The sequence below is a fragment of the Podarcis cretensis genome, assembly GCF_951804945.1.
Source record: "Podarcis cretensis genome assembly, chromosome: 4".
Taxonomy (NCBI): Eukaryota; Metazoa; Chordata; class Lepidosauria; order Squamata; family Lacertidae; genus Podarcis; species Podarcis cretensis.
In genome coordinates this window covers 59,575,957-59,599,987 of record NC_137173.1, presented here as the reverse complement: position 1 = coordinate 59,599,987, position 24,031 = coordinate 59,575,957, and the positions used below count along the sequence as shown (strand labels likewise).

Genomic DNA, 24,031 nt, shown 5'->3' with positions numbered 1-24,031 from the left:
TTTTGGACTGTTTGACAGATGGTTAACCTGTGATACTACAGGTATTGTTGGACTGCAAGTCCCATCAGCTCCCACATGGTCATTAGTTAGGGAGAGCATAGGTAAACTATGATGGCCACCAACTTGGATGGTTTTAAAAGGGGATTTGACAGATTCATGCTATCAGAGCAGTATGCACTCAGGTCATGCTTGGGGACTTTGCATAGGCCATCTGGTTGCATAGGCCAACTGTGAGAACAGGGTTCTGAACTACATCGGGGGTGGAGAACCTTGGTCCCACAGGCTAATCTTGGTCTTTCAGGTGGTCCATTTGGCCCACCAGGTTTTCCCCCGCAAATCATGGCCACCCACTCATCAGCCGTCATCACTAGCAATGTCAGCAGATAGGTGAAAGGGCAGGATTCAATATTGCATTGGTTGTGCGATCCTGGTCCAAGCAGACAAGAGGATCACACCGCCTAGACATTAGGATTTAATCTCCACATCAGCTAATGAGCGAAGAGTAGAGATGGGAGCTAGATCCATGCAATATAAGGTATTTAAAAGGGAAAGGTGTGTGTGTGGGGGGGGAGAGATAGATCTGCAAAGGTTTTTGCAAGTCTCCTCCCCAATGTCAAGTAAAGGCAGTGTGCTGGAGAAGTCTCCATGTTGTCTTTGCTTGCAAGACCCACCTCTCCCTTACATGTCAAGTGATGGAGAAGGGCTAAAGAGGTTGCCACTCTTGCTTTAAGAAACATTCTGTGTTGCTGCTAATGTAAATTACCTTTTCGAATTTACTCATGACCTCTTTCTCTTACAGAGTACTGCACGAGAACGTGCTAAGCATTCAGGGGACTACTTTACTCTATTAAGACATCTTCTTAATTATGCATACAATAGTAATATTAATGTGCCCAATGCTGAAGTTCTGCTTAATAATGAAATAGACTGGCTTAAAAGGATTAGGGTAAGTTTTGTTGTTAGTTTTATTAATTTTACTGATCGTTTTATCTGTTAACATTTATGTTTTAGTTGCCATGTTTATAAGACAGAAAGGTGTGAGCATATTTGTAATGAGTTGTAGCAGTATATATTTTCATTTTAAAGTGAGTTCCCAGAACTCGTGACACAGCATTTTTTCTTTCTTTTTCTTTTCTTTTGTTAGGATGAAGTGAAAAGAACAGGAGAAACAGGTGTAGAAGAGACTATCTTAGAAGGTCACCTTGGAGTAACAAAGGAATTATTGGCATTTCAAACTCCTGAAAAAAAGTACCATATTGGATGTGAAAAAGGAGGTGCTAATCTCATTAAAGTAAGTAATTGCTATATGTAAAAAACTAAAATCATAATGAAGTAGCTTGGTAAGGAGGAACTTGTAAACAAACATATAGATTTAATTAAATTTGAATAATTTTTAGGAAAGCAGGAAATGGTTTTTATAGAAATGTACGAATACAGTCCATCATAAAATTGCTGCTGATAATCTTGTGAGAAACCCACTTTTTGACAAATCAAAGGCAAAAGTGAATGATGGATTATGCTGTGAGATAAAGCTGGAATTCAGAACTTCTCAATTTAATGTGAGGAAGGACTTCATTGATGACTTGTTCCTTTGTACTGCCCAGGGCTGGCAGAGTTGCATGATTTAGCATTACCGTACAGTAATAGATTGGCTCAATTCAGTGTGCTACCCATTGTGGGTTTTCTAAAACATTTCCTATGAATTTTGATCATGCTGGAGCATGGCTAAAGGATTGGAAGGGCTAGGATTGGGTGTAGGTAAATTATTGAGGGCAAGTGGGCTGTTTCTTAGACTCAGGAAAATGGTGCTAGGTTTCCTTTTTGCCTTGGAATCCTTGCTCAGGCTTCCGTTCCTTCTAGCAGTTGACCCCCAAAGGTTTAAAGTCATGAGACATTTTGTGGTGGTAGGTAATTCTGGTTCAGGTATTGCCTGTGTGATAGAACACATTTTTCTGTATGTGTTATAAGACGGGCCATTGAGATCTTTGGAGGGGGCCTTTTTCCGACTGCTGCTGCTGAATGAGACCCAGGCAAGGGCCTTCTCATTTGTGATGCCCTTCTTGTGGAATTCCCTTCCTCTGGAGGTGTGTCTAGCATCATCAGTAAACACTTTGACACTCTTCACTCGGGCTTTCTTACTGGATTTTAAATCTTTTTGAGTTGTGGAATAATCTATTGAATTGTATTGTCTTGCTATTGTTTGAAGTTATGAGATGTGTTTGTAATTTTAAATGTATTTCTCATTGTGTATTTTAATTGTTTATGTGTTGACCAGTTTGCTGTTTTGAATTAAAAACAGTATATAAATGGCAATAAAATTATGGATAACTTGATTTTTTTCCCTTTGCCTTTTTTGTTTTTCAGGAGTTAATAGATGATTTCATCTTTCCAGCCTCGAATGTTTACTTACAGTACATGAGGAATGGAGAATTGCCCGCTGAGCAGGCCATACCAGTCTGTAGTTCCCCAGCTACTATTAATGCTGGATTTGAGTTGCTAGTAGCACTTGCAGTGGGCTGTGTCCGAAATCTCAAACAAATAGTAGATACTTTGACTGAAATGTATTATATAGGCACCGCAATAACTAGTAAGTACTTTTCATAGATTTTATGCTCTATTTAATATGAAGCTTATATTGATTTTAAATATTTGTCATGCTTTAGACATTATTGGAAATCAAATAATTGCATATATTTTTTGCTTTTCCAAAATGGTATTTTGTTTGATATCCAATGATGTAGACCCATTTGAAATCAGTGACAAGTAACAAGTCCATTAATGTCATTGAGTGTTCTAATTGACATTGGATATAACCATTTGTCTTTTCCTTGAAGTAATTGCCAGATATATTAATTATAATTCCTAAGGTGAAATGCATAGAAAATAGTATCTATGGTTGGGATGCATGCTTTGCATATTGAAGCAGTTTCTGTATAGACATAGGCATTTGTAGTAGGATTTTCCATTTCAGTAAAGGATATTACTGACATCTGAGGCTGCTTCAGAGGCACCCAATGGTCTAAGGTTGTTGTTGTTGTTGTTGTTGTTGTGTGTGTGTGTGTGTGTGTGTGTGTGTGTTTTGGGGGGGGCAGGGAAAATACATGGAAGGATGCTCCCATTGGTGCTAAGACCCACCATAGATCTTTGAATCCTGTCCCATTTGTTTACAGGCCTAGTATAAGCAAGCTAATAAATTGATTTACAAATCTCTCAATAATGCTAGTGATCTCTAAATAGTATAGTTATTTAAAACAGGAGTAGGCATTGTAGTGTCCAAAACACTTGATCGGCACCATGTTGACTATCCCTGATTTAAGGGGTACTCAATTTTTAGCTGCGTTTTATTGTAGGCTTCATTTTGATTAAATGCAAATATCAAATCTGAGATTTTGTGTGCCAAGGACTGGAATAAGAATATATACTTAGTGAGTCTCATTGGGACGCGGGTGGCGCTGTGGGTTAAACCACAGAGCCTAGGACTTCCCGATCAGAAGGTCGGCTGTTCGAATCCCCGCAACGGGGTGAGCTCCCGTTGCTCGGTCCCTGCTCCTGCCAACCTAGCAGTTCAAAAGCATGTTAAAGTGCAAGTAGATAAATAGGTACCGCTCCGGCGGGAAGGTAAACAGCGTTTCCTTGTGCTGCTCTGGTTCACCAGAAGCGGCTTAGTCATGCTGGCCACATGACCTGGAAGCTGTCTACGGACAAACGCCGGCTCCCTCTGCCTATAGAGCGAGATGAGCGCGCAACCCCAGAGTCGGTCACGACTGGACCTATTGGTCAGGGGTCCCTTTACCTTTACCTTAAGTCTCATTGATCACTTGAACAGACCTGGAAATGAACTTATTCAGTACTAGGGTATTAAGCTAATGGCTGTTAAGAAGTGTATAGTTTTATTCAGAAGCTGAGCTAATTTTCGAATACAATTGATTTCTCCTAGCTTGTGAAGCACTAACAGAATGGGAGTATCTTCCACCTGTTGGACCACGACCACCAAAGGGATTTGTAGGGCTAAAAAATGCAGGTGCCACTTGCTACATGAATTCTGTCATTCAGCAGCTGTACATGATTCCTGCCATCAGGAATGGAATCCTTGCAATTGAAGGCACAGGAAGTGACGTAGATGATGATATGTCTGGAGATGAGAAGCAAGACAACGAGGTAACACTATATTGTTCTTGACAAATTTTAATGTAGTTTAAGACTTTCCCTCCTCCCATAGCTCTATACTGTATATCTAGTTATAATGGGAGATATTCAACTTTTCACATACTCAGAATTGATAGATGACTTAAAGAGAAATAAAAAGGAATTTATGGCCACTGGGGGCAGGGGGCACGGACCATAAAGTGGTACTGTTTGTGAAAACCAGAGAACAATTCCAAACTGGTGCAACACAATAGAATGCCCACTATCAAAACAATTGATATTGCTATAAATAAGCAATAGAAAGTTGGTAGTCCCATGCTGCTTTTTATTGTTTAATTAAACACAAAGATCTCAACCCATTGGGTGACACCCAAGTAAGGTCATACTCAGAGTAGTTCAATTGATTTCTGAAACTATTCTTTAATAATGTTAGTGATACATTTTATTTAGCTTTTTTATTAATTAATCTGCAGTTTTCTTTTATATTGACAGCTGTAGAAAGCGTATTTTCAGTAAAATGTAGCAATTTTTGAAGAATTGATGTGCTAGTTTTCTTAAGCAAAAACAGTCTTACGACACCTTAAAGACTAGCATATTGATTACGGCAGAAACTTTTTGTTAGCCTTTAAAGTGCCGTAAGACACTTATTATTGTCAATAAGTAATAACAATAACTCTTTGGTGGTGGTTATTAATTAAAATAACATTTCCCCCTTTTCGGTATATGAGATTTAGTAATAAGGGTCAATTGTAATGGGATAAAAGTAGAATGACAATAAATCATCTTGATTATATTTACTCTGAAAAAAGAGTAAAAAAAATAAACCATGAGGGCTGCTTCCCTTGAGTCTTGTTTTTTTACATGAGTATAGATGTCCACATACATAGGTGGAAGCAAGTGGGTGCAATATGGCTTTCTAGTCCTTTGAAAAGCCTCTCACAAGGGTAAGAGGAGCTTCCTATGCATGGCACTGTCATGGTGTTTTGGACCTACTGAAAAAAGTAATTGGAAAAGACTGGTGTCTGTTTCCATATCTGTAAAAATCGCAAGCTGAACAATCCTGTTGCGTATGTATGAGAATCTTTAGGTTGCCCACCAGGACTTTGGAACTGAACTGCTTTAGTTGATGTTAGAACCTTCATAGGGTTTCATATGTACCTGCATTTAATCTGAGCTACTACTGTTAATTCTCTAGCAGACATTACTAGGTTCTGTTCATAAGGCATATTAATTTCTATTTATTTTTTTCATGCTTACCATTTATATTACATTACTTTTTTAATGTTAAAAGAGCAATGTTGACCCACGGGATGAAGTATTTGGCTATCCACATCAGTATGAAGATAAACCAAGCTTAAGTAAAACAGAAGACAGAAAAGAATACAACATAGGCGTCTTAAGACATCTCCAGGTCATCTTTGGTCACTTAGCAGCTTCTAGGTTACAGTACTATGTACCCAGAGGGTTTTGGAAGCAATTCAGGTAAATAGGAAATTAACTTATGTTGAACTGTGTTTATGTGAAGTCTTATGATAGAAACAGTATATGTTTAATTAAATGCAGTGGAATTTAATATATACCGTATTTTTCGCCCCATAGGGCGCACCTAGGGTTTTTTTTGGGGGGGGGGGAATAAAGAAAAAAATTTATTTCCCCCCCAGGCACGGGGCTGGCGCGGGGAGAGCCCGAGCTTCCCCCGACCCCAGCCCCCAGAACAGCCTGCTATCCGCAAGGCAAGGGAGTCGCGCCGGTCTCCCCAGGCTTGCAGAGAGCTGCGCGAAGCCCGGGCGCGCTCTTCAGCGCGCCCCATGCTTCGTAATGCAGGCAGCTCTGCGCAACCTTTGGGAGCCCAGCGCGGCTTCGCGCCGGGCTCCCTAGGGTTGCGCAGAGCTGCACAAAGTCCGGGAATGCAGGCAGCTCTGCGCAACCTTTGGGAGCCCAGTGCGGCTTTGCGCCGGGCTCCCTGGGGTTGCGCAGAGCTGCGTGAAGCCCGGGAGTGCAGTCTGCTCTGCGCAACCCTCGGGAGCCCGGCGCGAAGTTGCGCCGGTCTCCCAAGGGTTGCACAGGCTTCAGCGAAAGCCTGCATTCGCCCCATAGGACGCACACACATTTCCCCTTCATTTTTGGAGGGGAAAAAGTGCGTCCTATAGGGCGAAAAATACGGTGCTCCTTAAGTGACAGTGTGATATGTATCCTTTTAATCATGCAGAAAGCAAGGTCAGGAAACCCCAAAGTTATTGTATAGATGAAAATATTGGGCTAGTTCAGAATGGGCTGAGTGGAAGGGCCATAGCTGAGGGGTAAGAGCACCTGCTTTGTATGCAGGCCCCAGGTTTGATCCCTGGCATCTCCAGGTACAGCTGGGAGAGACCTTAGCCTGAAACCCTGGAGAGCTGCTGCCAGTCAGTGTAGACAAGTGTGTAGATAGACCAGTGGACTGACTCAGTATAAGGCAGCTTCCTGTGTTCCTCTGTGTAGGGTGTAAATATGGCAGGAACAAGCCATATTTATCCTCCTCTACAATAGGCAAAAGTCTTCAGTGTGAAATGGAACTTAGGCTTATACATTTCTATATGAGCAAGCCCCACTCATGAGAGTCGTCTACTGGTGGAGTAGGTGGCTGGAGCACTTGAGTAAGAGCCCAAGTTTCAGGCCCAGGTAAACATTAATGGTTCCAGGGCCTTAAGGCTCATATCTCTACCACGCTGAACATTTAGCCTTTTTATATCTGAACTAGAGCCGGGTCATTTCCCCCCAGTTTCAGAGTTCATCCAGTTTTGAGAATACATTTCACATCGCTCCTCCCTCACCTCAGTAAGGGGAAGGCAGTGCAAAGTGATTTGTCTATCGGTGTTCAATTTGTGGTTCCCCAAATGGGCACCGCCAGTCTGCTATCTCTGTATGCTGAGTGCCACCCCGAGTAAGCCAGAGTACTAGGTTACACATTTTACGAGCTGTGCAGCACTTAGGAGGATTGCTAGCTAATTGTAATGCTCAGCTTATATGAAGATAAATTTATATAATAGTGATGTAAACTACTTTAATTTTTTCATACTACTTGATTTTGCTGTTAGAAAATCTGTGTGCTTTTATTATGAGAATCTCTTCCATCCTAGACTCTGGGGTGAGCCTGTAAATCTACGTGAACAGCATGATGCTTTAGAATTTTTTAACTCCTTGGTGGATAGCCTAGATGAAGCTTTAAAAGCCTTGGGTCACCCAGCAATGTTAAGTAAAGTTTTGGGAGGCTCCTTTGCTGATCAGAAGATCTGTCAAGGCTGCCCACATAGGTAAGTGTTTCTTCTCTATCATCTCATTTTCATAAAATCAAAGTAGTAATGCTCATTCACTAAAAATATGCTACAAGTCTCCCATTTATGGAAAAGTACAGAGACCATTTAGGAGTGGTTCATATTAGCAAGTTACTCTAAATACAGCTGATGTAACGTTCTGAGCCATGTTGAGGAAAGTTATCAACCAAAGTTTCCAAAAAAAATTCAGAGTCAGTTCTATGATAGCAAGACACACATTTTCTGATGTAATTAAGACGGCAATCACCAGATGTTACATATCAGTTACATATCTGAGTATAGCCTGGTTCGTGCTGACATCCCCAGAGGAGCCTAGGCAACTCTATGGCTATAGCTGCTGACACTCAAGGCAACATGCTTTTGTGAGCCCACACTTAACATTTGTAATTTGTCATTTGGTTTGACAAGATGGACTTGCAACAAAATGGTGCAGTATGGAGCACTCCTCTTCTGGTGCCAGCCAGGCATGCCTTTTTCCAGGATACTTCATTCCGCACCCACCCACCCCAAGATGCACAGAGTTTGTGATCTTATTAGACCTTATTAATTTGGGTCGTCGTCGTCCCCCGCCGCCCCTTAAAGAGTTTTGTCCTAAAGTCATTTTTAGAGCCTGTAATATCTCCCTATTGTACATGGATTGTGCTGTTTTGGTTACAAAAGGCAACTGGAGAATGAATTTGTAATATGATCAAAATAAATACGGTACTATATCTAGAGTGAAATTTCAAAATGCTTTTTTGAAAGCTGATGCTGTGTAAATGTCAAATAATAGTGAAGCACCCTAAATGTTCCTTAAGTGTATTCAAAATACTAGACTTTATGATATTTTACATTTTCAGATTAAGATGTACAATACTCCCTACCAAAGTTTAAATCCAGATTCAGAGACTGACTTGCTGCTTGGCTTGTTCACACAGCACAGTTGTGGGTACTGATAGGAAGGTATTGGTGCTGGTCATCATCCACTCGTGTCCATTGTTATTTTTCAGGACTGATAAAGTTGTGCTGAGACAGTTGAGAAAAAATGTCATAAGCATATTTATAACCTCTATGGAACAGATTTCTTGAGCGTTTGTACACTTAAAATACAGAGGTGCCTCGCAAGACGAAATTAATCTGTTCCGTGAGGCTCTTCGTACAGCGGTTTTTTCATCCTGCGAAGCAAGCCCATTGACAGCTTAGCGGATTAGCGCTGTTAGCGGTTTAGCGGCTTTTAGCGGATCAGCTGATAAGCGGCTTATCAGCGGATCAGCTGATAAGCGTCTTAGGGCTTAGGAAAAGGGGGGGGGAGGAAAAAACCCCGCAGGAACTCGCAAGACATTTTCGTCTTGCGAAGCAAGCCCATAGGGAAATTCGTTTTGCGAAGCACCTCCAAAACGGAAAACCTTTTCGTCTAGCGGGTTTTCCGTCTTGCGAGGTGTTCGTCTTGCGGGGCACCACTGTACGCATTTTTGGTACTGTTTTCAAAACATTGCTTCAGGATGAAAATATTTTCTTGAATTCATACTATTACTATGTCAGCATAACTTAACCTAATCTGCCAATTAATAGGTACGAATGTGAAGAATCTTTTACAACGCTGAATGTAGATATAAGAAATCACCAAAACCTGCTTGACTCCTTGGAACAGTACGTCAAGGGAGACTTACTGGAAGGTGCAAATGCATATCATTGTGAAAAATGCAACAAGAAGGTAACTGAATTACAACATTTTCCTTTTTCCTTTTTCTCTTTTTATAAAAAAAAACCTTTGAAAATTCATATGAACGTGTCAACTATTTATTTAATTTTGGAAGACCTAATGCAGGCATGGCCAAACTTGGTCATGTTAGCTAGGGATAATGGGAGTTGTAGTCCCAAGACATCTGGAGGACCAAGTTTGGCCGTGCCTGAAACATTTTAGATGGCTTCATTGTGTAGGAGAACTGAGAGTTACAGTTACATACTTCATAACCACAATTCAGGAAGGACTGTTACAGCTGCAAACCAATCTTTTCAGTATTATATCAAATTTGTCTGTGTTGTGCAATGCATAATGTATTGATAGTTACTTGGTATAGTATAGCACTTTGACAAAGAATTGTGGCAGTATTTTTCACTTGCATTTGTAGTTGGCATTGATAATTTACACAGATAGAATACATTAACATGTGAATCTTTTATTCCTTAGGTTGATACAGTTAAACGCTTGCTAATTAAAAAGTTGCCCCCAGTTCTTGCCATCCAACTAAAACGATTTGACTATGACTGGGAAAGGGAATGTGCAATCAAGTTCAATGACTATTTTGAATTTCCGCGAGAGTTGGACATGGAACCTTATACAGTGGCAGGAGTAGCTAAACTAGAAGGGGATGATGTAAATCCTGAAAATCAGCTGATACAGAATGAACAGTCTGAAAATGAGCATTCTGGAAGTACTAAATACAGACTTGTTGGTGTATTGGTGCACAGTGGTCAAGCCAGTGGTGGACATTACTACTCTTACATAATTCAGAGAAATGGTGGAGATGGTGAGAAAAACAGGTGGTATAAATTTGATGATGGTGACGTAACAGAATGCAAAATGGATGATGATGAAGAAATGAAAAATCAGTGTTTTGGTGGAGAGTACATGGGAGAAGTATTTGACCATATGATGAAGCGCATGTCTTACAGACGTCAGAAGAGGTGGTGGAATGCTTACATTCTCTTTTATGAACGTATGGACACAGTAGACAGAGACAATGAACTAATAAAATATATTTCAGAACTTACAATGACCACTAAACCCCATCAAATTAAAATGCCATCTGCCATTGAGCGAAGTGTACGGAAGCAAAATGTCCAGTTCATGCATAACCGAATGCAGTACAGCCTAGAATATTTCCAGTTCATAAAGAAATTACTGACTTGTAACAGTGTCTATCTAAATCCTCCTCCAGGTTAGTGTTTGGATATTTATAATAAATTTTGACAAGAGGTAGTGAAAGTACATAGCTTTTAACATTTCTCATATTTTTGTGTATCATTTTAAACATTACAAATTTGGATAAGAGACTATTGTTCCTCAGGCATTTTCTAATATGTAAGAGCGATAGAAAAGACAAGGTTGCTGTTTCCTTGGTATTAAGCATTATTTACATTTGCTTAAAAAACGTATTTGGCCGATAAATGCAACAAAAAAGATACTGGTGTCTAACTGGTCTGTAAGTCCAACTGTTTTATAGATCACAAGAAAAAAATGTTTAGCAGTGCTGGCTGACAACTTAAGTTTGAGTACTGAATTCTCTTAAATATCTTTCCTACTTTTTTAAAAATAAAATTTATATACCACTTAATATAAAAAGAAATCTCTGAGAGGTTTACATAAAATATAATAATTTTCTAATAATTTAAGATTTCTATTGAGTGTCAGGTTGACAAACAACTCGGAATAATCTGTTGTATCACTTTCAAACAAATGTCTTAACATTTTGTGTTCTCTTTTTCTTTAGGACAGGATCATCTATTGCCTGAAGCAGAAGAAATAACCATGATTGGTGTTCAGCTTGCTGCTAGGTTTCTCTTTACCACAGGATTTCACACAAAGAAAATTGTCCGTGGTCCTGCCAGCGACTGGTATATTTTCCTTTAAGAAGAATTTGACAGTCATAAGTTTTATTGTACTGATTATATGGTACAATTTAATCATTCAAAATGTGAAATAACAGTGCATTGAAACTGAGCCTCAAAACCACTGTTTCTAGTTGTTTTTAATTTGGTTAAAACTTGGGTTAATAAGGAATCCTGGTTCATATTAATCATGGTTAACAAAGCTCCTGCTACTAACATGCAGTGCTGGAGTTGGAAGTGTCCACCTTTATACACAAGTCTGTTTTCTGGGTATGTGATGCCATTAATTTATTTTTTCCCAGGTATGATGCTTTGTGCATTCTCCTTCGTCATAGCAAGAATGTACGTTTTTGGTTTGCGCACAATGTCCTTTTCAATGTTTCAAATCGCTTCTCCGAATACCTTTTGGAATGCCCTAGTGCTGAAGTGAGGGGAGCATTTGCAAAACTGATAGTATTTATTGCACATTTTTCATTGCAAGATGGACCATGTCCTTCACCTTTTGCTTCACCTGGACCTTCTAGTCAGGTATGCTTTTTCTACAATCAGAATACAATCAGAGAGCTGTTAAATTCTATATAGTCTAAATATAAATTGATATAATAGAATTTTTGTATAAGGGTGATTTAATTAATCTCCATTTGGCACAGGGTGGGGAACTGTTGGCCCACAAAGGCTTTTTATGCAAACCCCCAACACATTTTGTGGCCACAGAAGTGTTGCTGCTTGGGCGAGGAAACACCATTGCTCACTGCTGCTCCTCCTGGCTTCCTCCACCACTTCTGCAACATTTAATTGCTCCTTGCTTTGAGGCACTACATGTGGCTTTTATTGTAATTCCCAAGTAAACCGTCACTCCAAGAGTATTCGGTGATAATCGCCAGTGCTCAGCTATCTTTAGACACCCAAGCACTCCTGAAGCAGCCGTGGGAACCGTAAGAGAAGCCAGTTGTACCTTGCAGCAAGGGGCAGGATGAGAGAAGCCAGACCCTTGGAAGTTTGGTAGTGAGGGAGTTACAACCCTTGGGCTCAAAACAATTTCCCACCCCTGGTTTCAGAATTATTTATTTATTTGGTCTTTCTGCTATGTTCTTGACTACCTTCCTGAAGGTTACTGTTTGAATTGGTCTCATATTTAGCACCCCTGCCTCTCCCAGCTTAATCTGCTAAGTAATGTGTGATACATTCCTCTATTATTCAGTATAGGATAAAACCACAGAAATTTGATACAGTGAATAGTTCAGGAATTGAATTTGATATCATTAGTTCTGAAAATTAAACAATAAAAGTTGCATTTCATTCTGGTTCGAGAATTTACGTTCAGCTGGTCTTTTAACAGGCTGCAGTGAAGCAGCTTTACATGTATAATAATAATAATAATAATAATAATAATAATAATAATGATGATGATGTCATCAACCTTTGTGTTGTTTTATAGGCCTATGACAATTTAAGTTTGAGCGACCATTTGCTGAGAGCAGTACTGAATCTTCTTCGAAGGGAAGTGTCTGAGCACGGGCGCCATTTGCAGCAATATTTCAACTTGTTTGTGATGTATGCCAACTTAGGTAATGTGATGTTTGTTTCACCCTAAAGGCTTTGTCCATGTTGTTCTGTCAGTGCACTTACTTAATAGTCTTGACTCTTGCCCATTGAATGCTTAATGATGCAGCACAAATTGTTATTAATAGCTTAAATCAGTGGTTTTCGGCCTGTGCTCTGGGGATCCCTTAATGCAGGACAGTCTTCTCTGGAAGGCAGTTTACCCACCACTACCAATTTTTCCATGACCCCACAGCTGCAAGGGAAAAGAGTGTTGGCTGGTTTTTCCCCAGAGCTATTCCTCAGCAGATAATTGATGCGTTCTTAATCTTGTTGAATCAGAAAGGTTTTGAGTGATTCTGGCTGGATTGTTGAAGGCATGGAGTATTGTATTCACAGTAAATGCCCATTTATGGATTTCCCAATGTGAACAGTTATCTGAATATTTTTTGTTTATATGATTCAGTTCAGTAGCTTAAATGTAGCTAAGTATGTATTCATTATTCTTCCTCTTTTTCCAACTTCCCTTTAGGTGTAGCAGAAAAAACACAGCTTTTAAAGCTAAATGTACCTGCCACATTTATGCTTGTGGCACTGGATGAAGGCCCAGGTCCTCCAATCAAATACCAGTATGCTGAACTAGGCAAACTATATACTGTGGTGTCCCAGTTAATCCGCTGTTGCAATGTGTCATCACGTATGCAGTCTTCTATCAATGGTACTGTTAACCCTGGAACATTTAAACAGAATATATTTGTGATTAAATGTGTGTGGCAGTTTATTTTTCATCATAGAATCTCACTAGTCTTTTGTCTGTTACACTGGTCTGTGTTTACTTAAAGATTTGGAAAAGTTTCATATCATTAAAATACAGTAAGCTCACAACTTACACACGTTTAAGTTGTGCTTGTTCAGCTTTCCATGCTTGGCATTGTTTAAAAAAAGAAATTAGAAAGGAGATGGGTATTCAGGAGAAAAGACTTTGGCAATCCCACCTGCCATTGTACCCAATGTGTTTTGACATTCTTGATTTTTAGTTTAGGAATGTAACCTTCCATGTAAGTTGAGGATTTTCTGTATTACCAGAATTGTATGCGCAAAGGTTGGTTCTCTTAAATGTGTCTACATGTGACACAACCATTCCATATTTTGGTAGTGCAAGTTAAGCCTATTCTAAGGGAAATCTTAAAAAACCTTGTTTAATTGTACAGGCTTTGATTTTTCACTAAGGAATACTACCAAACCCCATGTTTTACAAAACCAGCTGCAATGCTTTACAGTTATCATAACTGTTACATCAGAAGTTTAATCTGCATCTGTCAGACTTGGCCTAGGTGAATACTTATAGAATAGTAATTTTCATAATCGAACAAGAGACATTTCACATATATATGTAATGTACTTCACATGTTCTGTGAAGTAATTAAAAAGATGACATTAAATAGTACCTTGTTGGTTTCTGTAGTTCAAATAAAAAATAATATAACAACATTTCTTTTTAGGTAATCCTCCACTTAGCAACCCTTATGGTGATACTAATTTATCACAGCCTATAATGGCACTTCAGCAGAATGTGGCAGACATCTTGTTTGTGCGAACTAGTTATGTGAAAAAAATAATTGAAGACTGCAGTAACTCAGAAGAGACCATCAAACTACTTCGCTTCTGCTGTTGGGAGAATCCTCAGTTTTCATCTACAGTCCTTAGTGAACTACTTTGGCAGGTAAAAAATTATTAAAATGTCAGGAAAGGTGTGTTTTATTCAAGAGGTTGATGTGCAGAGGTTATTGTCCCTTGATTTTCACCCTCTTAGTCTTTAGAGTTGCAACAAGTAGTGGTTACTTCAAAAAAAGTCACCACCAGAGAAAATGAATGCTCTTGCAATGATAAAGCCTAATTTAACAGAAATATTTCCTTGGCTTGCGGCGTTGAAACGAAAGCTCATTCATAATATAATACTGTACCCATCCAGTTATTCATAGCATGAATTCTCCTGTACTACACACTTAAATAATCATTAATTGCATGTTAATATTTTCCTCAAATTACACTTTTTAAAGGTTGCATATTCATACACATATGAACTTCGACCGTACTTGGATCTCCTTCTGCAAATCTTGCTAATTGAGGACTCTTGGCAGACTCACAGGTTAGCTCTTGTGTTTTTGGGTTCTGCATTTTTTGCATTAATAATGTGGTGCTTCTGTGTGAAAGTCTTTGTGATTGCTTCATGGAGACATAGCAGATTTTAGTTGCCTACTGGAAACAATAAAGTACCTTAAGCCATATCCAAAGTGACTGTTAACAGAGCATATGGGGACTGCCAAATGGTCATGTATTCTATATACCATGTATATATATATATAGAGAGAGAGAGAGAGAGAGAGATGTGATATATATGTTAAATTAGCTATCAAGGTTTTTGTGCAATTGTTACTTTAAATTAAATTATACAGATGAGTTTAGTTGTTAAAACTGTTAAGCTGTTAATTCCTTGGTTCAGCTACCTTCTCTGAGAATGCACTAGGTTGTTCTGGATAAAGCATTATTCTCTTCTCTGCTTCCCATCTGTTACATGGGGGTGATAATACTGGTGTACCTTCTTTGGCGATCACTCGTAGGAGAGTAAGATTGTCTTCCGTGAACACAGTCTTAACAGTGAGTCCATAAGTAACTGGAGGAGCCAATTCTGGATCCACACATCCTTCCACAGTGGGGACATAGGTTTCTGGGTGGACGTTGATCATGGTGGCATACTTTACCAGGGAGAAGACAAGAAGGACTACTGAGATGAGGGGAAACTGTTTTGAGTACTTGGGAAAACTGCTATATAAACACCGAGCCTTATTAAATTGGTTGACTGTTCTATTTTGCGTGAATCAATCTGCTATAAAAATCATTCTGGCTATAGCTCAAAAGGATTTTTAATTTTATTTCTGCAGGGGAGTGGAGGGAGTTTATGGTAGAGAAACAGCAGCTGGTTTCAGGAAAGCTTAGGCAGAAATGGAGACCTGAGGTCACTTTGCATGGGCCCTAAAAAAATCTGGTATAGGCTATAATGGTGATTACCAAGTGAGAAAATGAACACATTCTGCATATTTAGATGTCACCCTTTTAGAAGAGGGTGTAAAGAAGTAAATAAAAAATATCACTGACAGTGCTTCACAACTACTGGTACTCTGTAATGATACGGCAAGATCCTAGAACAGAGACATTCCATCTTGTTATGAGTAGAGGGAGCACGCATCTCCTAAGATTGTGTCTTACACCCACAGTTTTGCAAGTACAGACACTGATTATCTGGATCTGCTGGGTCTGAGCTTGTGCAACATTTTAATGCTAGCCCTTTATGATGCTGACATTTACATGCATGTTTATATGTGTGAAATTCTGACTTTTTGGTGTGTTTGGGATTCTCTTAGGATTCACAATGCACTTAAAGGAATTCCAGATGACCGGGATGGGCTATTTGATACCATTCAACGCTCTAAGAATCATTATCAGAAAAGGGCTTACCAGTGTATAAAGTGTATGGTAGCTCTTTTCAGCAACTGTCCAGTAGCCTACCAGATTTTACAGGTAATTACTTTTATCTCAAAAAAAAAATACTTTCTCTATTTTTCTAATGCTACGAAGAGAGGGACAGGACTGAGCCAAGTTTAGTTATAATAGAACTCTTTCTGCAGAGTCACTAAGATAAAGCCATGGTCTTGTACAGTGGTACCTCTGGTTACGTACTTAATTCGTTCCGGAGGTCCGTACTTAACCTGAAACTGTTCTTAACCTGAAGCACCATTTTAGCTAATGGGGCCTCCTGCTGCTGCCGCGCCGCCGGAGCCCGATTTCTGTTCTCATCCTGAAGCAAAGTTCTTAACCTGAAGCACTATTTCTGGGTTAGCGGAGTCTGTAACCTGAAGCGTATGTAACCTGAGGTACCACTGTATATTTTATCCAAATAAATTGGGAAAAACACCACCAAGAGCAAATGTCTATTCCCTCATAGAAATAAAATTAGAACAGAATTGTAGGATTGGAAGGGATTATCAAGTCGAACACCCTGCAATGGAGGTATCTCAACTAAAGCATCTATGACAAAATAGAACTGTAGGGACCTTACTAGAGTATTTTTTGTTTGCTTTGGTTTTTTGTTTTACAAAAACCAAGAGTAATGAATGGGAAACTATACACCCCATTTAAAAAGCTCCATTGGACTGAGGTGTGTTTAGAAGTAATTTTAAAATATTGAATGGCTTTTTTTTCATCTTTTCAGAGTAATGGAGATTTGAAGAGAAAGTGGACCTGGGCAGTAGAGTGGCTTGGAGATGAGCTTGAACGTAGGCCATACACTGGCAATCCACAGTATACGTATAACAATTGGTCTCCTCCGGTCCAGAGTAATGAAACATCAAATGGCTACTTCCTAGAGAGATCACACAGTGCAAGAATGACCCTTGCAAAAGCTTGTGAGCTATGCCCAGAGGAGGTAAGGAGTGAATTTACAACTAACGTTGCTTTGGCATTCTTTGGAAGACAAACAACTTGTTTCATAAAATTCCTGATAGAAATATATGTTGTTTCTAGCTTAGTGAGACTTCGGAACTCATAAGTAGGCAGGAGTTAAGCCCTCCACTGTACCAAGTGCCCCCTGTTATCACTGTGAGAGGCAAGGGAGTTTGAGCACTCCTCTGGCCACAGCCTCCAAACCTGTAATTCTTAATATAGCAGCATCTACTTCTGATAGCTGTTACATAGGATTTAGAGAGGTGCCTGCAGAAGGGGTTGGGAGAAGCTGAATTTCCTTCTTGTTCCTTCTTAAAAAGAGCTTCTTCCAAGTGTCTGGGTATCCTGATTCATTTGGGGGCAGGAGAATCTGCCCAGATTTTTATTTTGGAGTTCCTCCCTTAGGCTCCATGTCATAGCCAGCCATATATCAGGGTTGCCCTAACCCTCAGAAGAAGAGTTTGGATTTGATATCTCACCTTTCACTCCCTTTTTAAGGAGTCTCAAAGCGGCTAACAATCTCCTTTCCCCTCTTCCCCCACAACAAACACTCTGTGAGGTGAGTGGGGCTGAGAGACTTCCAAGAAGTGTGACTGGCCCAAGGTCACCCAGCAGCTGCATGTGGAGGAGCGGAGACGCGAACCCGGTTCACCAGATTACGAGACTACCGCTCTTAACCACTACACCACACTGGCACAAAGAGGCTGGGATAGTGGGCAATGATGTGATGGAAGCGGCAGGGTAGTCAGCTTCCAGCCACACATTCTGCAGGAATTTCTCTGGGTCCAATCAATTGCCAGAAGAAAATAAGGGCAAGGAATTTAAATGTGAAAAGTGGTTTAATTTTTTGTTTTAATGGGCAATTTTCATTTTTAGGAACCAGATGATCCAGATGCCCCTGATGAGCATGAGTCCTCTCCACCAGAAGATGCTCCATTGTATCCCCATTCGCCTGGTTCCCAGTATCAACAGGTAAGCAGAGAATTATCTTTAAAACATGTCAATTCATTTTGGTATCCTTTGAACTTTTTGCTTCAGCTTTTAAAAAACTTATTGCCAGTTTTATTCCTTTTAGGACAAGGATAACTTTCACAAGAACATCATAGAGTGTGATTCAGGTAGAGGGGCTCTTCCAGCAAAGTGTAATTAGCAGACAGGGGTTTTTTGTTTGTTTTTTTAAGTATCTTGTGAATGCCCTCACACACAACCATTATATGGGAACAATTATCTAACTTTTTTCTCTGTGAGCCAGCAAGCCAACTTGAATCAGCTCACAGGTGCATCCAGAGAAAAACTAAATTCCCCCAATATGACATGTCCATTGATGCTTTGAAGACCACTTTAGAAAACAACCTATGCCTAAAATTTCACTTAAGTTTTGCACACAGTGATCTGCTAATAGAAGTTTCTGAACAAGCATTGAAGTCTGATTCTGCCCTGCTGTAGTTCATGTATAACACCATGTGACCTTAAGTTGCATGTATGCATATCTCTTAAAAGTTAAGTGCCTTTGTAAATATAGTGCTAACTCCAGAAAGCTAAAATTGTAATTATCTTGCATTACCTTTGTAAGTCATACATAACCAGTATTTGTTCCCTTTCCTAAAATAATTAATTCTATATCCTTAATCTGTTAATTTCCTTTCCTGCTCATTTTCCTTCATCTTGCTTTCTTTATCGATGTGTTCAGCAGAGCAGTTGGTAAGTGATATAGACCCAATCTCCTCAAAGTTGAAACACGTGTAACCACCAGCTCCCTTATTTGTTAGTGTGTGGTGTCTTCACTTTCTCACAAGAGCTGGCTTTTTTCACCTCCTAACATGCACAATGGCTATATTTTAAGTCCAATTTTAGGTTCATAGTTGACCCAACTTCACATTACACAAAGGTACATGAATGTTTTACATCTGCCAGTTTAGGTGTGTTAACAGTTAAAACAAACATATTTGATGATAATCACCTCAAGTCATTTTATTAAGTTTGACACAAGAAATATACTGTCCCTTTGGAAGAAAGGCCATTCACAATTATCACTTCCTGCTTCTGCGTACTAATTAAAACTTTACTCCCCACCATTCCATTTCTGAAGATTTGCTATGAGGACCTTCACATAAAGCTTCAGCTTTTGCATGAAGTTGGAATTAATTAACTGTAACCTTGACCTTTCAATTTCAGTGCAAATTTATCTGTTCTATTTTTAGTTGGCGGTAAGTGTGAGTAGCTCTCTGGTTGTAATTTAAAAATATAAATTATTGCTTACCCAGTTCCCTGAGCTACTTTTTTGGGGAAATTCTTAACATGTGTTTTGTCTCTTCCAGAATAACCATGTGCATGGACAACCATATACAGGCCCAGCAGCACATCATATGAACAACCCTCAGCGAACTGGCCAACGAGCACAAGAAAATTATGAAGGCAGTGAAGAGGTTTCACCGCCTCAGACGAAAGAATAGTGGAAATGCACATAATTAACTTGCCCCATCAAGACTGTGCACCCAGGCCTTACAGTCCAACTTTTCTCTGTGTCTGGCTAATATTTAGAAAAACTATTCCTAATCAACATGGAGTGAAGAGTCTATTCACTGTCTTATCTGCAGAAATTTGCTGTCAATATATAACCTGCCTGCAGTGGAAAGTGTATAGTGTTTTGTAATAAATGGCCTGATGCTAATGTGTAAATGGCAAAGGTGTATATAGTATATTAATGTTTGACTGTTAATTCTTAAGCAAGAAACATTTTTTGTCTTGATGAGACTCACAGATCTACAACAATTAATTTCTTGATATATCCGCTGCGCTCTACAACCAGTGTTGCCTGCCTAATAGCAGTTGGATCAACTTCTTTCCCCCCAAAAAGTAAGCCTCTCCATGTCAACCAGAAAAATAGTTTCATGTTAATTCTTTGCCACTGGAGTCAATTTTACTATGAGCAACGTAATGACTGGTAACCTTTTAATTATTTGGTTGATGTGGAAAATTGGTGATGTAACATTGTTTCTAGGTCTTTTTTCATTGCCTTTTTCATTCTGGTATTAGGTTAATCACTTTGAAGCTATAGTTAAGCTGTAACATTTAGCATGGCTTCACACCAGGTTAGTGTAGCCAGTGAGGAAAGAAAAATTACAGTTGTCCCAGGGTGACAACTGTGTTGTTCAGAGCCTATTCTTCTGCCACCTAGAATATAAAACAGGGAGGGGAGGGTTGGGCAATGTGACAAACAGGTGGTTTTCAGTTGCACATATGTTCCTCACATCTGATGTTTGACAGTTTTGTCTCTGGGTGGGATAAAAGAACACTTAGTTTTCAGTAATAGGAAATTAAAAGATTTAAAACAAATATGCAAATTTTTGCTATGCCAGGATGCCTGGAGCATAATAGACTGTATTTGGTGTGCTTGTTTTGTTTCTTTGGTAGAGCTTATTTGATAAACTTCTAACACTTTCCTTTCTACTGCATTGCAGTGAAGTGGAAGTCAACAAAATCACACAATACTTGTGAGTGCCACTGCACCAAGTTAACTTGCTGGTTTTCTGCTCATTCACAATTCTACTTGAAAACAAGAATTGAATCTTAGCTCTTTGTCCATGATAAGAGAAATCGAAACCTTAGAAGCAGAGTTTGATTATTAAAAAAACAAACAAACTACTGGTTAGTCAAATACAAAACTGAGGTATCTCTATTCCAGAGTAAACATTTGTTTAAGGACTTCAAGGAAGACATCAGTAAATACTGTATTTAAATTAAAATTGGTAACTTGAATGTGTGTAATTATTTTGGAATCTGTCGAAAAACCAAATACCCCTGCAAAACAGATACAGCCCACCCTATACTATTTAAATATTTGCTGTTTTATTTTATAGAAATTATTTTGCTGAATTCACAAATAGAATTTGATTTAAGAAGACCATTTTTGTCCTGTGGTGTGTGTGTGGTTTTTTGTTTTTTTAAAACAGACTGCACAGGTAGTTGAATTCTGTGCACTATACCGAATTCTGGAACTAAAGTCGCATTGAGAATTGGTGAACAGAAATTTGACCCTTGACAAGAATAAAAAAGGAAAACTGTAATAGTTTCTTAATGTGACTATCTTGTACTTTTTGTATGTTTTATATATACATATATATTTAATGAGCACAAGCTTGAAGGTATTTTATACAATTGAGTTAATACAAAAATGCTGCTTATCAAACTGAGGATTTATAGTTGAACAAAGTGAGAAACTCACAAGTGCGTTCTTTTGCATTTAGTGTAATGAGATAGTCTTAAACCATTTTTAAATATTCTATGTAGCAGCGATCACTTTACCCTTCCAGATTTTCTCTAGTATTCATGTTAATTGTTATGTTTCTAACAGCAGTTAATTGGATTGGTTGACAACGTTTGAGTGAAACATTCCCCATGTATGTGGGTATGTTTAGTGTTGACTTAAATCAAAATATTAGCCTGTTTTGTATTAGAGCTGCAACAGTTCATATTTCCTTAGACCAGTAATTATTGTTAAAAATGTTTTTTCAAAGACTATCTTTCTATACAGGAACATGGAACTTGTTACTTTGGCCTTGGAAAAATGATTAGTGTCAAGTGATTGTGAAAATACTTTTTCTTTCTTTTTTAAACTTACTTTCACAAGGCTATGACAAAACCCTCCTGGAGATAGTTTTCAGACAACTACTTAGGAGGTATTGCGGGTTATCTTTTCCCCCTGGAAGAGAGACTCCTGAGACTATTGCCTCTTTAAAATTAATGTGTAGCAGAAACCTGAAAAATCATTTTCTTCCTTCTTGGCAAAACGTCTCATTTATTCATTTTAAGTGAAAATGTTCTGAATAATAATTAATGCATGCTTCTGTCAGAGTTTTGGCAGCAGTCACTTTAAAGCTGTAATGTAATACCTCAATATGAATGGCACACATTAAAACAAGTCCTCAAAGTGCCTAAAGGTTTAATTTTACTCTTCTGCTAATTATTGAATCCTAATTTTTGTTTGTAACAGCTAATGGGAAATCCCTGTCTTCCATAAAAGCAATCCATCCAACAGTAATCCTACATTTTTCCTAATCATTTGACATTAAATATATAGAAACTGATCACCCGTAGGAAAAGTTTTTAGTGTGTTTGTATCAGACTGTGTTTGTGTAAATAGCTTCCTTTGCTTTACCAGAAGCAGTTCTTTGTGCAAATGAATTTTTGCCACTGACTTCAGTGAGTAAACTTTAACATTCTGTTTTTCTGTTAGCGCTGCTAAATCACTCTAGTTAAGGAGGTATGCATGGCTACCAACTTGCTGGGTCTTCATTACATATTGTCACTTTGGGGGAGCTTTTGAATGCTGAAAGTAATGGGAGCCTCAGTTTTCATTTAAAAACTAATAGATTTTAGTGGTTGTGGTATGTCTGCAGTGTCCACTGAAGATTCAAAAAGCAAAAGAGAAATAAAAAGAATCCAAAATGGAATTTTAAACCTCATGATTCTTAAGCCATGTTATGTCTTTTTAAAAGGACCATGAATTTTAAAGAATTAGCTTTAGAAACACAAATATAATGATTAAATTTGCTTCCCAGTTGGATTTAAGTTGTAACTAGCAAACCTTTTCCAGGCAGTGTATTAAACTCTGGGTGTCATGTCATTACTAAGTTACAAAGGAAAGTAAAGAGATGGGAGTAGAATAAGTATTTGTTGTCCCTTTAGCTACACATTTGTATAGAAGCGAATGTTCATCACCACAGTGGTATTATCGCAAAGTGCAATTCCATTTTGAACTGAATGCAAAATATTAATTTGTTGTGGTGTCCATCTTTTCTAGAAGGACGTTTCCTAAGTGTTTCCTTCATACCTCTCTTGCATTTCAGTGCAGCTTTCCTGGGACAATTTTCATAAGTTGTTCAAGAGAAACCCCCCCCCCCCCAAAAAAAAGTTCTGTATTATTCATAAACATGCTGGTAACACTAGCAAATGTTATATGGCTAAACATTTACATTTGTTTTTCTTTCTCTGTTCAAGCAAACTATGGTAGTATGTATTTTTAAAAAACACAAAAAACCCAGATCTTCCCAAAAAGGGAAATGTAGGATGCTAGAGAAAGTTATAGGAAAAAAGCAGTTGGGCGGGGGGGGGGGGGGAGACAAGCACTCTTCTTGAATGGAGATTATGGAAGATAACAGAATACTGTGGTTGGCATAGTAACGGCTCATCATGACTGTAGATGCATCACCTCATTTACAGTAGATTAGTAGATCTTAGGAACCACTCATTAAAGGAAATGGGCAGAAAAGAACCTCCCTGCTCTCCCTCCTACATCTCCAAATCACCTTTCCTGAGGGTTGAAAAACCTGGGTGAGTTATGACCTTGGGAGCTAGGGGAAAGGGGAGAATTGCCCAAGATTTTGAAGTTTCTTCAGCAAAGATGCACTTGCACGAGGTTCTGCTGCCTGAGTTGGGACAATCTCCCCATCCCACTGTGCCATAGCCCACCCACTCAAGGAGGACCCTCCAACCCTCAGAAAAGAGTGTTGGAGAGTGTAGGGAGAAGGACAATCCCCTTTTGTTGTTTTCCTTCCACAAGCAATTCTTAGGATCCAGCCCGTACTTTTCAGGGAAGCCCATTCACACGTGGAAATAAGCTGCCATGTGTTAATCACATACTATAAACGTGTGTGAACCCATCTTTTGTCTCTACCATTTTCCTGTGGCTAGTAGGAGACTCTTGTTGCTTGAGTCCTTATTCGTTGAATGCCCTAAATGGACAGGGAAGCATTTTATTGTGTTAAACTATTGGTAGTTAAAATGGGATGAAGCCCATATGCTCCTTTAATTTATTTTACACTAAGCATGGAAGAGGAGCTTGACTAGTGTCTAGAATTTTCTGTTCAATTTTGAGAACTGCATGCAGCATGAGCAGGAAGGAAAATAATTATTTGTGACTAGATGCTTGTGCAAACATT

General features: G+C 38.9%; 1 protein-coding gene across 1 annotated transcript in view; it reads left to right on the top strand.

Moving 5' to 3' along the window:
* USP9X (ubiquitin specific peptidase 9 X-linked) overlaps positions 1-21,173 on the top strand; it is a 71,702-nt gene extending 50,529 nt beyond the window's left edge. Inside the window, exons 28-45 of the mRNA XM_079974476.1 lie at positions 800-946; positions 1,145-1,291; positions 2,365-2,587; positions 3,938-4,158; positions 5,438-5,628; positions 7,263-7,436; positions 9,009-9,150; positions 9,628-10,378; positions 10,931-11,054; positions 11,351-11,576; positions 12,487-12,616; positions 13,123-13,308; positions 14,093-14,313; positions 14,651-14,739; positions 16,013-16,169; positions 16,861-17,073; positions 17,967-18,062; positions 19,409-21,173. Of these exons, the coding sequence (XP_079830602.1) occupies positions 800-946; positions 1,145-1,291; positions 2,365-2,587; positions 3,938-4,158; positions 5,438-5,628; positions 7,263-7,436; positions 9,009-9,150; positions 9,628-10,378; positions 10,931-11,054; positions 11,351-11,576; positions 12,487-12,616; positions 13,123-13,308; positions 14,093-14,313; positions 14,651-14,739; positions 16,013-16,169; positions 16,861-17,073; positions 17,967-18,062; positions 19,409-19,543 (3,573 nt within the window). The 3' untranslated portion in view covers positions 19,544-21,173. The remainder of the gene's footprint in view (positions 1-799; positions 947-1,144; positions 1,292-2,364; positions 2,588-3,937; positions 4,159-5,437; positions 5,629-7,262; positions 7,437-9,008; positions 9,151-9,627; positions 10,379-10,930; positions 11,055-11,350; positions 11,577-12,486; positions 12,617-13,122; positions 13,309-14,092; positions 14,314-14,650; positions 14,740-16,012; positions 16,170-16,860; positions 17,074-17,966; positions 18,063-19,408) is intronic.
* The last annotated feature ends 2,858 nt before the right edge of the window (positions 21,174-24,031 follow it).